Source organism: Somniosus microcephalus, chromosome 8 (genome assembly GCF_052327205.1).
Source record: "Somniosus microcephalus isolate GS21.2 chromosome 8, FLI_Smic_1.0, whole genome shotgun sequence".
In the NCBI taxonomy this organism is placed as follows: Eukaryota; Metazoa; Chordata; class Chondrichthyes; order Squaliformes; family Somniosidae; genus Somniosus; species Somniosus microcephalus.
This window is the reverse complement of record NC_140994.1, coordinates 97,523,061-97,537,581: the sequence shown is the minus strand read 5'-3', so window position 1 is coordinate 97,537,581 and position 14,521 is coordinate 97,523,061. Positions and strand designations below refer to the sequence as shown.

Here is a 14,521-nt window from a genome sequence, read left to right as displayed (position 1 = left end):
CCAGTTTCAACCCTAAGAAGGGCGTCCCGATAATGACAGCACAACGGCTACAGAGGTGGTCCCTTTTCCTAGGGGCACACCAATATGACATAGAGTACAAAGGAACTAAACAGCATGGGAATGCTGATGGATTGTCGCGCCTACCGTTGCCGATGGTGGAAGAAGCACCTGCAGTGGATCCTGTGGAGATATTCCACTCGACCATAGTCGAATGTCTACCTGTGACGAATGCAAACATAGAAAAGGAAACACGAAATGACCCGACACTCTCCAGGGTCTATGATTTAACGGTGAAGGGATGGCCAGCACATGGCGAACCACTGTTGCCAGCATTCTCGCTGAGAAGAGAACAGCTGTCAGTGTGCCGAGGAACCTTGATGTGTGGATCCAGAGTAGTAATTCCACCCAAATTGAAGGATAGAGTGCTCAATGAGCTTCATGAGGGTCATCTGGGAGGGGTAAAAATGAAGAACTTAGCCAGAGCGTTTGTGTGGTGGCCGGGAATCGATAGAGAAATCGAAGAGATGACCAAGAGCTGTACAGGATGCCAGAAGGTCCAAAACGCCCCACCACAAGCCCCTCTACATCCATGGGAGTGGCCCTCATCTCCATGGCAAAGGGTACACATTGATTTTGCTGGTCCATTTATGGACTCGATGTTTTTAATTGCGGTGGATGCACATTCAAAGTGGCCAGAGGTAATAAAAATGTCCTCAACCACCACAGAAAAAACTATCAGTCTTACGAACCATATTCACCAGAAATGGGCTGCCTAAACAGATTTGCTCCGACAATGGACCACAGTTTGTGTCTGAAGAGTTCCGGAGGTTCTTAAAGAACAATGGTGTTAAGCATTACACATCCGCCCCATATCATCCAGCCACCAATGGATTGGCTGAGAGGTTCGTTCAAACATTCAAGAAGGCTATCAAGGCAATGTGTAATGAAGACATACCCCTACAACACAAGGTGGATAACTTCTTGTTTGCCTACCGGAATGCGACACATGCGGTTACCAACCAAACTCCAGCCATGATGTTCTTCAATCGAAGACTAAGATGCCGCTTGGATTTGGTTAAGCCAAACATCAGAAGAGATGTGGAGAACAGGCAGTTTCAGAATATGAATGAAAGGCCAACCAGGAGTTTCAAGATAGGTCAACCAGTTTTGGCCCGGGACTACCACACAGAGAAATGGCAGCCAGGAACGATCTGCATACGGCAAGGACCTCTAATGTATACCGTGGACGTTGGAGAGAGCATTGTATGACGCCATGCTGACCAGATTCTAGAGTCACTGGAAAACGTCAAATCTACACCACGATCCTATACACCTGGTGATGAAACCGAAGTGCCAATTGCATCTACCTCAGAATCGGTGATATTGGAAGCAGACGAACCAAACAACGACGTTGATCCCGAATCAACTTTGCCAGAAGAACCTGATACCCCAAAGAGGCGTTATCCGGACAGAATCAGGAAGCCTCCTCAAAGACTGAATTTATAATTGATTAACTTCAGCTAATGTATATAGCAACTGTAAATGTAAATATGTTATTTAATTATTAATTGAATGTTATGTACTGTTTAGCTAAAAGGGGAGGAATTGTAGTGTATGTACCTTGAAGAAGGAACTATATTCTGCAGCCCCTGTATACTGCAGTACCAGTAGTGACCACCCCTGTATATAAGCCTGTGAAGTAACTTTGTATAGTAGTTCCAGTTTTGTCTCCATTCAGTAAACACCTGTTATAACCAACTTCTGCAGTCCATGTCGCAATTACACACGGACATTACAGTGTCCAGCTTCTTGAGTGTTGTTGGAGCTGCACTCATCCAGGCAAATGGAGAGTATTCCATCACACTCCTTACTTGTGCCTTGTAGATGGTGGAAAGGCTTTGGGGAGTCAGGAGGTGAGACACTCGCCGCACAATACCTAGCCTCTGACCTGCTCTCATTGCCAGAGTATTTATGTGGCTGGTCGAGTTAAGTTTCTGGTCAATGGTGACCCCCAGGATATTGATGTTGGGGGATTCGGCAATGGTAATGCCGTTGAATGTCAAGGGGCGGTGGTTAGACTTTCGCTTGTTGGAGATAGTCATTGCCCGGCACTTGTGTTGCGCGAATGTTACCTGCAACTTCTCAGCCCAAGCCTGAATGTCGTCCAGGTCTTGTTGGATGTGGGCATGGAGTGCTTCATTATCTGAGGAGTTGTGAATGGCGCTGAACACTGTGCAATCATCAGCGAATATCCCCATTTCTGACCTTATGTTGGAGGGAAGGTCGTTGATGAAGCAGCTGAAGATGGTTGGGCCTTGGACACTGCCCTGAGGAACTACTGCAGCGATTTCCTGGGGCTGTGATGATTGACCTTCACCCACCACAACCATCTTCCTTTGTGCTAGTTATGACTCCAGCCAGTGGAGCGTTTTCCCCCCGATTCCCATTGACTTCAGTTTTACTAGGGCTTCTTGATGCCACACTCGGTAAAATGCTGCCTTGATGTCAAGGTCAGTCCCTCTCACCTCACCTCTGGAATTCAGCTCATTTGTCCATGTTTGGACCAAGGCTGTAATGAGGTCGGGAGCCGAGTGGTCTTGGCGGAACCCAAACTGGGCACCCTTGAGCAGGTTATTGGTGAGTAAGTGCCGCTTGATAGCACTTTCGATGACAACTTCCATCACTTTGCTGATGATTCAGAGTAGACTGATGGGGTGGTAATTGGCTGGATTGGATTTGTCCTGCTATTTGTGGACAGGACATACCTGGGCAGTTTTCCACATTGTCGGATAGATGCCAGTGTTGTAGCTGTACTGAAACAGTTTGGCTAGCGGCGCGGCTAGTTCTGGAGCACAAGTCTTCAGCACGACAGCCGTTGTTGTCGGGGCACATAGTCTTTGCTGTATCCAGTGTGATCAGCCATTTCTTGATATCACGTGGAGTGAATCGAATTGGCTGAAGACTGGCTTCTATGATGGTGGGGCCTCAGGAGTAGGCCGATATGGATCATCCACTCGACACTCCTGGCTGAAGATGGTTGCAAACGCTTCAGCCTTGTCGTTTGCACTCACGGGCTCCACCATCATTGAGGATGGGGATATTCATGGAGCCTCCCCCTCCCGTTAGGTGTTTAATGGTCCACCACCATTCACGACTGGATGTGGCAGGACTGCAGAGCTTTCATCTGATCTGTTGATTGTGGGATCGCTTAGCCCTGTCTATAACGTGCTGCTTCCACTTTTTAGCATGCATGTAGTCCTGTGTTGCAGCTTCCCCAGGTTGGCTTCTCATTTTTAGGTACACCTGATGCTGCTCCTGGCATGCTCTTCTACACTCCTTGTTGAACCAGAGTTGGTCCCCTGGCTTGATGGTAATGGTAGAGTGAGGAATATGCCGGGCCATGAGGTTACAGATTGTGGTGGAATACAATTCTGCTGCTGCTGGTGGCCCACAGCGCCTCATGGATGCCCAGTTTTGAGCTGCTAGGTCTGTTCTGAATCTATCCCATTTAGCATGGTGGTAGTGCCACACAACGTGATGGAGGGTGTACATTTCATTACAGGGCAGCTACAGCCTGACCAAAATGCTGATGTGGATGAATGGGTGCCCCTTCTTCATAATGAATGTATGTCACTAATTGTTAATTGTTTGGGATCCATACCATTTGACATGAACAGCAGCATAAACCTCGCACAATTCTGCTGTTCAATGGCCACTCCATTCTGAGATTGTTACTCATAATCCTTATGTGGCCACCCAGCCACTAGAAATGTTGAATATACCACAGAATGGGTATCGGTGGAAGTGTGGAAGAGATGTATAAATTGTCCATTCATTTGGTAGAGTTTCTCTTAATTTTTGATCCTTTCTATTTACGAAAGAGCACAGCAGGAATGTGGAGTGGCTCTGTGGAGTGGATGGTGAAGTTTGGGTCTGGATGATGGGGGAGTCCCCTGGAGACAAGCCCTACGAGCAGATTGCTGAGGAGATTATGGCAGAGAGGGCCAGGAAACAGGCCCAGTTGGAAGCCCAACAACTATGGTAGGTAGCTATCAATCCAATCAACCACTGATCCAATCAACAACTGATCCAATCAACTACTGATCCAATCAACCATCGATCCAATCAACCAACAATCTAACCAACTAACAATCCAATTACATAGGATTACATAGAATATACGACACGGAAACAGGCCATTCGGCCCAACCAGTCTATGCCAGTGTTTATGCTCCACTCGAGCCTCCTCCCGTCTTTCCTCATCTAAATCTATCAGCATAACCCTCTATTCCCTTCTCCCTCATATGCTTGTCCAGCCTCCCCTTAAGTGCATCTATACTATTCGCTTCAACCACTCCCTGTGGTGGCGAGTTCCACATTCTCACCACTCTCTGGGTAAAGAAGTTTCTTCTGAATTCCCTATTTGATTTCTTGGTGACTATCTTATATTGATGGCCTTTAGTTTTGCTCTTTCCCACTAAGTGGAAACATTCTCTCTGTATCCTCTATCAAAACCTTTCATGATTTTAAAGACCTCTATTAGGTCACCCCTCAGCCTTCTTTTTTCAAAGAGAAAAGAGGCCCAGCCTGTTCATCCTTTCCTGATATGTATACCCTCACATTTCTGGTATCATCCTTGTAAATCTTCATTGCACCCTCTCCAGTGTCTCTATATCCTTTTTATAATATGGCGACCAGAACTGTACACTGTACGCAGTACTCGAAGTGTAGTCTAACCAAGGTTCAATACAGGTTTAGCACAACTTCCCTACTTTTCAATTCTATACCTCTAGAAATAAACCCTAGTGCTTGGTTTGCTTTTTTCATGGCTTTGCTAACCTGTGTCACAACTTTTAGTGATTTGTGTTAATGAACTAACAATAGCTTCAATCGACCATCCCATCAATGTAAAAAGGCCCTGTCAACATTCTGTGTGTGTACCGTAAGTCATTGACACCACCAAATTCCCTTTGATGTATGAATGAAGGGTGAACTGAGTTTTACCTTGGGTTTTTCAGGATTTTAGCTTTGCACCTGATTGAGCTGTTTTCGGTAATTTGACAAATTATTGTTTCTTTATTTCCCTACTAAACCCAAGTCCGAACTTTTGAAGCAGTGATTCCTGCTGTGGGATTTTATAACGTGGCTGTCAATCGGTGCTCAAAGCAGAGTCCCTGATGGTCCCATGGGATGTCACCTCAAAATGGGGCTTGTGTTCGGACAGTCGGGTTTGGGTTCGATGCGCACTCTCGGGAATCCATGTCACATATTCCTGCTCTCCTCCCCCGACACAGGAAGGAGAGAGAAGCAGAAATTGAGAAGAAGTTCCGTGATGCAATGATGAAGGAGAAAGCCCGTTCTGTGGCAGGAAAGTGGAAAGAAGAGGCAGAGGATCGGAGAGCTGCAAAACTGGAGGAAGAAAGGATCCAGGAGGAGCTCCAGGTCAGTACTCTGTGCCCCAACCCCTGACCTACTGAACCCCAACCCCTGACACTCTGAATCCCCTGACCCACTGAACCCCAACCCCTGACCCGCTGACCCCTGACTCACTGAACCCCAACCCCTGACCCACTGAACTCCAGCCCTCTCACTCCCCACCCCGCCTGTCCCCCTCACTCCCCTCGACTGATTGTGTGAAATGTAAAATCCATCACTTTGTTGCTTTTCTGTAGATTTAAGGAGGAACGCGGGGTGCTGGTGACTGAACTGTATAAACCATCCATCTGGCCAAAGATTAATTAAAATTATACTTTCCTCTCTTAGAAAAGAGAAGATGAGGAGCGGCAGCAGGGAGAGGAAGAAATCCGGCAACAGGAGGTGAAACGGGCAAAGGAACTCTACATCAGCCTGAAACAAGCCCATCAGGAAAACCAGCGCAGTGAGAAGGATGAACAGGAGTGGCAGGAAATGTGTGAGTGCATGCGGTGTGGCTATTTGTGCGCAGTGTGAGTGTGTGCGTGCGGTGTGAGTGTGCATACAGTGTGAGTGTGCGTGCAGTGTGAGTGTGTGCGTGAGTGTGAGTGTGTGTGCGCCAGGGTGAGTGCGTGCATGCAGTGTGAGTGCGTGCACGCAGTGTGAGTGTGAGCACGCAGTGTGAGTGTGTGCAAGTGTGAGTGTGCGCACGGTGAATGTGCGTGCGTGGTGTGAGTGTGTGCGCGAGTGAGTGTGTGTGTGCGGTGTGAGTGTGTGCGCGCAGTGTGAGTGATTGTGAATGTGTGCATGCAGTGGGTGTGTGCACGGTGTGAGTGTGCACGAGTGTGAGTGTGTGCACGTGGTGTGAGTGTGTGCGCGTGGTGTGAGTGTGTGTGCACTGTGTGAGTGTATGCGCTCGGTGTGAGTGTGTGCGCTCGGTGTGAGTGTGTGCTCGGTGTGAGTGTGTGCGCATGGTGAGTGTGCGTGGTGTGAGTGTGTGCGCGCGCGGTGTGAGTGTGTGCGCGTGGTGTGTGTGCGCGTGGTGAGTGTGCGTGCGCTGTGTGAGTATGTGTGTGTGTGCGCGTGGTGTGTGTGCACCGCTGTCTGAGTGTGTGTGTGCGCGTGGTGTGAGTGTGTGCGCGCGGTGTGAGTGTGCGCGCGGTGTGAGTGTGCGCCAGAAGTATAGGCAGATCGTGATGTCAATCAGCATGCAACACTGATTTGATGTCAGCGCTGCCATTTTCGTCCTGTGTTAAACTCGCACAAGTGTACATGCGTTCAGCAGCTGCAAGGACCCCCCTGCCAGCAATATTTAACTACTCTCAGGTCAGTCTTATGTTCATTAATAAATAGACATTCTTATTATGAACACAGCTAGCTTTTGCTAGACACTTTATTGAGCACATGTGGACTAGGTACAGTATCTGTAGAGGCATCCATCTTGACTGCTGCCTTGTGGGTAGCCTAGTGCCTCATGGGTAAAGTAGTCTTAATATACATACAGCTGGGTAGTGTAGTCTTATATACATACAGCTATATACAGCTCTACACAGCTCTACGGCTCCACCTAGTGTCCACTATAGAATGACATGTTATTGATCATTACATCCCCCTTTCTTTGAGGTTTAACAAAATCAATATCAATCAACTTTCAAGAAAACAATAAAGATAAGTCAACACATTTTCAAAGCTTTACATTGTACTCAAAGATTAAGTCTATCAGGCTTTTTTACTTCACGTGTGGATCTTCTCAACACGGGTAAGTCTGATGTGTCTTCATGAGATTGTTCTGGCGGTGAATGACAAGATGCAGTTGCGGCATTGTCATCAATCTGGTCTTGAATAGTCTCTTTTGTTTCTAGGAGGGAACGGCGGTTCCTCCTGAGAATCTGTCCTTCCTCAGTTCTAACAGTGTATGACCTTGGTCCTACTTCCTCAAGAACTGTAGCTTTCCTGTTCCATGCATCTGGATCCTCAATCCTGACAACATCATCCCTTGTCAATGGTTTTAGAGTTTTGGATGACTTGTCATAGTATGATTTCTGTTTCAGCTTTAACAGTTGAAGTCTCTGTCTCAGTTCCTCACTTTGCTGTTCTTTTGCACAGCAGGGTAGCGTGGTGCGCAACTTGCGACCCATTAGTAGTTCAGCAGGTGAAGAACCACAGTCTAAAGGTGAGGCTCGGTAGCTCAGCAGGGCGAGATAAGGATCAGACTTGCTTTCTGTCGCTTTCTTCAGTAGCTGCTTGAGAACTTGAACACCTTTCTCTGCCTTACCATTTGACTGAGCATACAAAGGACTGGATGTGATGTGCTGAAAGTCATAATGTGCTGCAAACTGTTGCCACTCCTTACAGTTGAAGCACGGACCATTGTCGCTAATGGCAATCCTGGGAATTCCATGTCTGGCAAAGATGGATTTCACATGCATTATGACACTGCTTGCTGTGGTGCTTGAGAGCAGCGCCATCTCAGGATAGTTAGAATAGTAGTCAATCACTATTAGATAGTCTTTACCATTTAAATGAAAAAGGTCCACACCAACCTTTTGCCATGGTGCTATTGGTATGTCAGCTACTATCATTGGTTCCTTTGCTTGTTTGTTTTGGTGTTTCTGACATGTCTCACATTTGCCTATCATGTTCTCAATGTCCTTATTTATGCCAGGCCAATAAACAGTGTCTCTTGCCCTCCTTTTGCTTTATTCAATTCCGAGGTGTCCCTCATGAATCCTTTTGAGCATGTCTTGACGTAGAGCCTGTGGAATGACTATTCTGTTCTGTTTTAGTAATAGTCCACTTGCGACACTCAATTCTGACCTGATGTGAAAATATTTTGAACAGGAACCTTTTGGCCAACCATGATGAATGTTCTCTATTACTGTTTGTAATACTGTATCTTTTACTGTTTCTTCTGCTATTTGCTTTGATTTTGTGTCTGACACGGGCAGCGCAGCAGTGACCATACTCACATGAACATCCACGTCTTCTTCAGTAGAGCTCACATGACTCATTGTGGGTGCTCGGGATAGTGCATCTGCTAACACTATGTATTTGCCTGGTGTGTAGATCAGTTCAAAGTCATATCTTTGCAGCTTCATCATGAGTCGTTGAATCCTTGGAGACATCTCATTCAGGTTTTTTTTTATGATGGCAACCAGAGGGCTGTGGTCTGTCTCAACTGTGAAGGTGGGAAGTCCATATATGTAGCCATGAAACTTTTCTAGTCCAACTACCAAGCCTAGACATTCCTTTTCAATCTGGGCGTATCAACACTCAGTATCAGTCATAGACCTGGAGGCATAGGCAACAGGCTTCCAATCTTCACCCTCTGCTTGTAGCAAGACCGCACCTAGGCCATCTTTTGATGCATCCGTTGACACTTTGATTCTTTTTGTTGGGTCAAAGAAGGTGAGTACAGGTGTGGTTGTCAGCACTGTTTTGAGGTTTATCCACTCTTGTTCATGTCTTTCTGTCCATGCGAACTCATTTGTTTTATGTAGCAGGTCTCTCAGACAGGCTGTCTTGGCTAATAAATAGACATTCTTATTATGAACACAGCTAGCTTTTGCTAGACGCTTTATTGAGCACATGTGGACTAGGTACAGTGTCTGTAGAGGCATCCATCTTGACTGCTGCCTTGTGGGTAGCCTAATGCCCCATGGGTAATGTAGTCTTAATATACATACAGCTGGGTAGTGTAGTCTTATACATACAGCTATATACAGCTCTACACAGCTCTACGGCTCCACCTAGTGTCCACTATAGAATGACATGTTATTGATCATTACAGTCAGTTGCTGATTAATTTCTACTGGCTCTGTGTAAGTTTGAGGACATGTTTGGAGCTTTCTAGAGTTGTTTAAAGTTGGTGAGGCATCAGGGAGTGGTGCTGCAAGTGGAGAAGGCTTTGGTTCTGACTTCAAGGGTTCTGGTCAGACCACTTGCTCCCAGTCATGGGTGCTGTAGTTGCCATTCCCTTTGGCCTGCAGCATGACAAGGAGATGGAGCAGAGGCAGCAAAGAAGAGGACAAGCTGCTCGCAGAGGGAGGAGGAGGAGGAGGGGGAGAAGGGCTCTCAGCAGGAAGCCTTACCCACCTAGGGTCTTCCAACAGCAATTCTCTTACCTCAGCCTGAGCCAGGAGCAGTGTGTGAGGCATCTACGCTTTACGAAGGAGGTGCTCACAGAATTCTGCCACCTCTTGCAACCAGACCTGCAGCCTCACACCAGGGCAAGGACAGCGCTGTGAGTGACTGTGAAGGTGACCGTGGCCCTGAATTTCTTCACATCAGGATCCTTCCAGGCTGGAGCAGGCAACATCTGTAACATCTCCTAGTTCGCCATCCACTGCTGCATAAGAGTAATGAGTGAGGCTCTTTGTGCCAGGAGAGGGGGTTCATTGTCTTCTCTCTGACTAGAGAGAAACAGGCAGAGCAGGCAAAACAGGCTATTCCAGGATAGCGGGCTTCTGCATGGTTCCATTCGCCATCGACTGCACGTGGCTTTGCGGGCACCGTATCTAAATGCTGAGATGTACCGCAAACGCAAGGGTTACCAATCGTTGGATATGCAGTTGGTGTGCAACCATGCTCAGCACATCATGATGGTGAATGCCCGGCATCCTGGTAGCAGTAGTTTTATTCTCCGCCAGTCCGCTGTTCCCTTAGACTTTGAGCCACCACGACAAACCAGAGGGTGGCTACTGGGCAACAGAAGGGCCATCCCTTGACCACCTGGCTCATGACTCCACTCCGCAACCCAACCACACATGGGCAGCATGCATACATTGAGAGCCATGCTGCTACACGGAATCTGATGGAGCAGACCATTGGCATCCTTAAACAACGCTTCCACTGCCTGGACCACTCTAGAAGAGCCCTGCAGTACTCGCCAGAGCACGTCAAAGGATTCGTTGTGGTCTGCTGCATGCTCCACAACCTCACCGTCATGAGAGCCCAATCCTCGTCACCGGGCATATAGCGACCAGCTGAGGAGGAAGAAGAACAGAAGGAAGCAGAGGGAAGGAAGCAGCCCAGACAGCCCCGTTCTGCCCGGGCTGTCTGTGATCAACACATTCGACTGTGGTATGAGTGAATGCAACCCCAATTCCCCAATCAACGGTAGTCCCACACCTTGCCATCCCCCTGTTACTGATCATCACAGCTTCCTCTTGGCCACTATACTGAAATAAAAGCAACCACAAAAGAAACATTCCAATCCAATGTTATGCATCAAAACATCCAATATAACCTAACAAAGTCAACTAATCACCCTTGTACATTCCCTTAGTGCCTGTCTTCAGCGTGCGTTTGACTGTCCTAGTGCTCCTATGAAGTGCTATCCCAGTGGCTGCAGCATGGCTGGTGAAATAATGCTGACTTTCAGTGGGGGAGACTGCTGATGGCCTTGCAGGACGACCTCGAGCAGCTCTGGGCCTAGAAGGCCTGGCTGCGGACTGCACCACTGCGACATGGGTGGCAGCAGTCTGGGCTGGGCTCGCTGACAGGCAACACCAAGGTAACTGGCGGTATGGCAGTGGTGTGAGGATGAATGCTGTTATCCTGAGAGAGGACAGCAGGTCCATAAGAACATAAGAATTAGGAGCAGGAGTCGGCCATACGGCCCCTCGAGCCTGCTCCGCCATTCAATAAGATCACGGCTGATCTTCGACCTCAACTCCACTTTCCCGCCTGATCCCCATATTCCTTGATTCCCCATGAGTCCAAAAATCTATCGCTCTCAGCCCTGAATATACTCAACGACTCAGCATCCACATCCCTTTGGGATAGAGAATTCCAATGATTCACAACCCTCTGAGTGAAGAAATTCCTCCTCATCTCAGTCTTAAATGGCTGACCCCTTATCCTGAGACTATGCCCCCTAGTTCTAGACACTCCAGCCAGGAAACACAACCTCTCAGCATCTACCCTGTCAACCCCCCTCAGAATCTTACATGTTTTAATGTGATCACCTCTCATTCTTCTAAACTCCAGAGAGTATAGGCCCAATCTACTGAATCTCTCATCATAGGGCAACCCTCTCATCCCAGGGATCAATCTAATGAACCTTCGTTGCACTGCCTCTAAGGCAAGATAAGGAGACCAAAACTGTGCACAGTACTCCAGGTGTGGTCTCACCAAGGCCCTGTACAATTGTAGTAAGACATCTTTACTCTTGTACTCCAACCCCCTTGCAATAAAGGCCAATATGCCATTTGCCTTCCTAATTGCTTGCTGTAACTGCATGCTAACTTTCTGTGTTTCCTGTACAAGGACACCTAAATCTCTCTAAAAACCAACATTTAATAGTTTCTTGTGGCAGAGCCACCAAGAGACACTGAACAACCTGTAATAATTCCTTTAAACACTCTGTAGTGCAGTTGTGGACTGCACCTTTAAGCTTTATGCAGCTTCTTGTATTTTCACGTGATGACGTCATGACGCCGATCACGTGACCCCCAGTTGGCGCGGAAAACGTCATGACGTCATGACGTCAGGTTCCAGTATTTAAGGGCAGTCTGAGAAAGGCTGGAGACCTTAATAGACCTGCTGACCTCTGCTCCTGTAGTTTAAAAGTTAAAGTATTGAGTTTATTAAAAGTTGATTACTTCGTTTATCTGCGTTGGAATTCGTTATTTGGATAGGAACTTCCGTTCCTACATTGGTGACCTCGAGCTCGTTGGACAACTTTCTTCGAGATATTCATAATGAACGCGAACGCCGTTGCCCTTAAATTGCCGCAGTTCTGGGAACAGCAACCAGAAGCATGGTTTTTTCAAGCAGAAGCCCAGTTTGCTATCCGGGACATTACAGCGGATTCAACCCGCTATTATTACGTGGTTTCCGCTCTGGACAGCGCCACGGCTTCACGCGTCGTCAGCATCCTGGGGAATCCACCGGCAGAGGGCAAGTACTCAGCTTTAAAAGAGCGTTTACTACAAGTGTATGCTTTAACTAAATCGGAACGTGCACGCAAGCTTATTGCAATGCCGGGTCATGGGGACTCAAAACCATCAGAATTGATGAGCCAAATGCTCACGCTTTTGGGTTCAGAGCCCCAATGTTTTTTATTTCGAGAGCCCTTCCTCTGCCAGCTACCCGAGCCAGTTCAGGCAGTCTTGGCCAGTTCTACGATTATGGACTGTGCCGAGCTGGCTGCGGAGGCAGATAAGTCTTTTATGGTCATACAGCAGAGTTGCGCAGCTACGAGGCGTCTTTCTCTTACACGAGCAAAATCCAGCCCTCCTTCGTCAGGCTTGTGTATGTACCACGCCCGTTTTGGCGTCAGGGCTAGACGCTGCCGTCCACCCTGCAGTTGGGTAGAGAAAAAGTCTCCAGCAGACTCACAAGCTTCGAAGAAGACAGAAACTGACAAACATATCCAGTTCACCATGGCAGTCAGTTCAGCAGGAAAACTCCTCTATGTTACTGATTCTGGAACAGGGCGACGATTTTTATGTGATACTGGTTCTCAGTGTAGTATATTGCCAGTTTCAAAGCTGGACCTACAATCCGGCAGTTACGGCCCTTCCCTTGAGGCAGCCAATGGTGCGGCTATTCGCACATTCGGTAAACGGACAGTTAATTTAACTCTTGGAGGTCAACGTTTTGTATGGGAATTTATAACGGCTAAAGTATCACAGACCATCCTGGGGGCTGATTTTTTTTGTGCCTATGGTTTGCTGGTCGACGTCCAACATTGTCGACTTATTAATGCGTCTACCTTCCATGCAGTGCCTTGTCACCGCAGTACTGCTGTCTCCTGGTCGGTTGCCTGTGCGGTTCTATCGCAAGACGGGTTTAAGCGCCTACTTGGCAAATTCCCAGAGCTCACCAGGCCTACATTCTCGGCAGCAGTTGCGAAGCACGGGGTGGTGCATTATATTACCACAACGGGATCGCCCGTGTACGCTCGTGCACGAAGATTGGAACCCGGAAAGCTTATAGCCGCAAAGGCAGAGTTTCATATTATGGAGCGCCTTGGGATTGTCCGACGCTCCAACAGTCCTTGGTCTTCCCCATTACACATTGTACCCAAACCAGGTGGCGGATGGAGGCCTTGTGGAGATTACAGACACCTTAACGAAGCCACTAGGCCAGATAGGTATCCAATACCACATATACAGGATTTTTCTGCTCATTTGGCCGGCAAATTGATATTTTCTAAAGTGGATCTCGTTCGTGGATACCATCAAGTTCCTGTACACCCTCAAGACATCCCCAAAACGGCGGTCATCACACCGTTTGGCCTGTTTGAGTTCCTTCATATGCCGTTTGGATTAAAAAATGCAGCTCAGGCTTTTCAGCGGCTTATGGACTCTGTGTTACGGGACCTTTCTTTCATTTTCATTTACTTGGATGATATACTCATTGCTAGTAAAGATAAGGAAGAGCACATGGCTCATTTACGTACACTCTTTGCCCGTCTCAGCCAACATGGCCTCATTATAAATCTAGCCAAATGCCAGTTTGGGTTAACCAGCATTGACTTTCTAGGGCACAGGATCACCTCAGAAGGCGCTGTCCCACTGGCCACTAAGGTAGAAGCAGTTATGGCATTCCCGCAGCCTCAAACGATTAAATCTCTTCAGGAGTTCCTGGGAATGGTGAATTTTTATCACCGTTTTGTCCCCAAGGCAGCTCAATTAATGCAGCTGCTGTACGAAGCACTTAAAGGGAAGTCGGGTAAAGCTGTTATCATTTGGACACCACAGATGGACCAAGCATTCTTGGACACCAAGGCGGCATTGGCAGATGCAACTATGCTTGCACACCCACTTCCGGGCGCAACCATCGCCCTCACTACCGACGCCTCCGATTACGCCATCGGGGCAGTGCAGGAACAATGGGTGGATGGTACGTGGCAGCCATTGGCCTTTTTTAGCCGCCAATTACGTAAAAATGAACGAAAATATAGTACTTTTGATAGAGAGTTGCTGGCCTTGTTTTTGGCCATCCGGCATTTTCATTTTCTGTTAGAAGGACGTCCTTTTACAGCATTTGTGGACCATAAACCACTTACTTTTGCGATGGCCAAAACGGCGGAGCCGTGGTCAGCCCGACAACAGCGCCATCTCACATTCATATCTGAATTTACAACGGATTTGCGACA

At 47.6% G+C, this 14,521-nt stretch overlaps 1 protein-coding gene across 1 annotated transcript in view; it reads left to right on the top strand.

The window, feature by feature from the left end:
• The window catches only part of LOC147113718 (SH2 domain-containing protein 4B-like), a 222,728-nt gene that overhangs the window by 31,084 nt on the left and 177,123 nt on the right, over positions 1-14,521 (top strand). Inside the window, exons 4-6 of the mRNA XM_085996151.1 lie at positions 3,882-4,041; positions 5,295-5,442; positions 5,764-5,911. Of these exons, the coding sequence (XP_085852277.1) occupies positions 3,882-4,041; positions 5,295-5,442; positions 5,764-5,911 (456 nt within the window). The remainder of the gene's footprint in view (positions 1-3,881; positions 4,042-5,294; positions 5,443-5,763; positions 5,912-14,521) is intronic.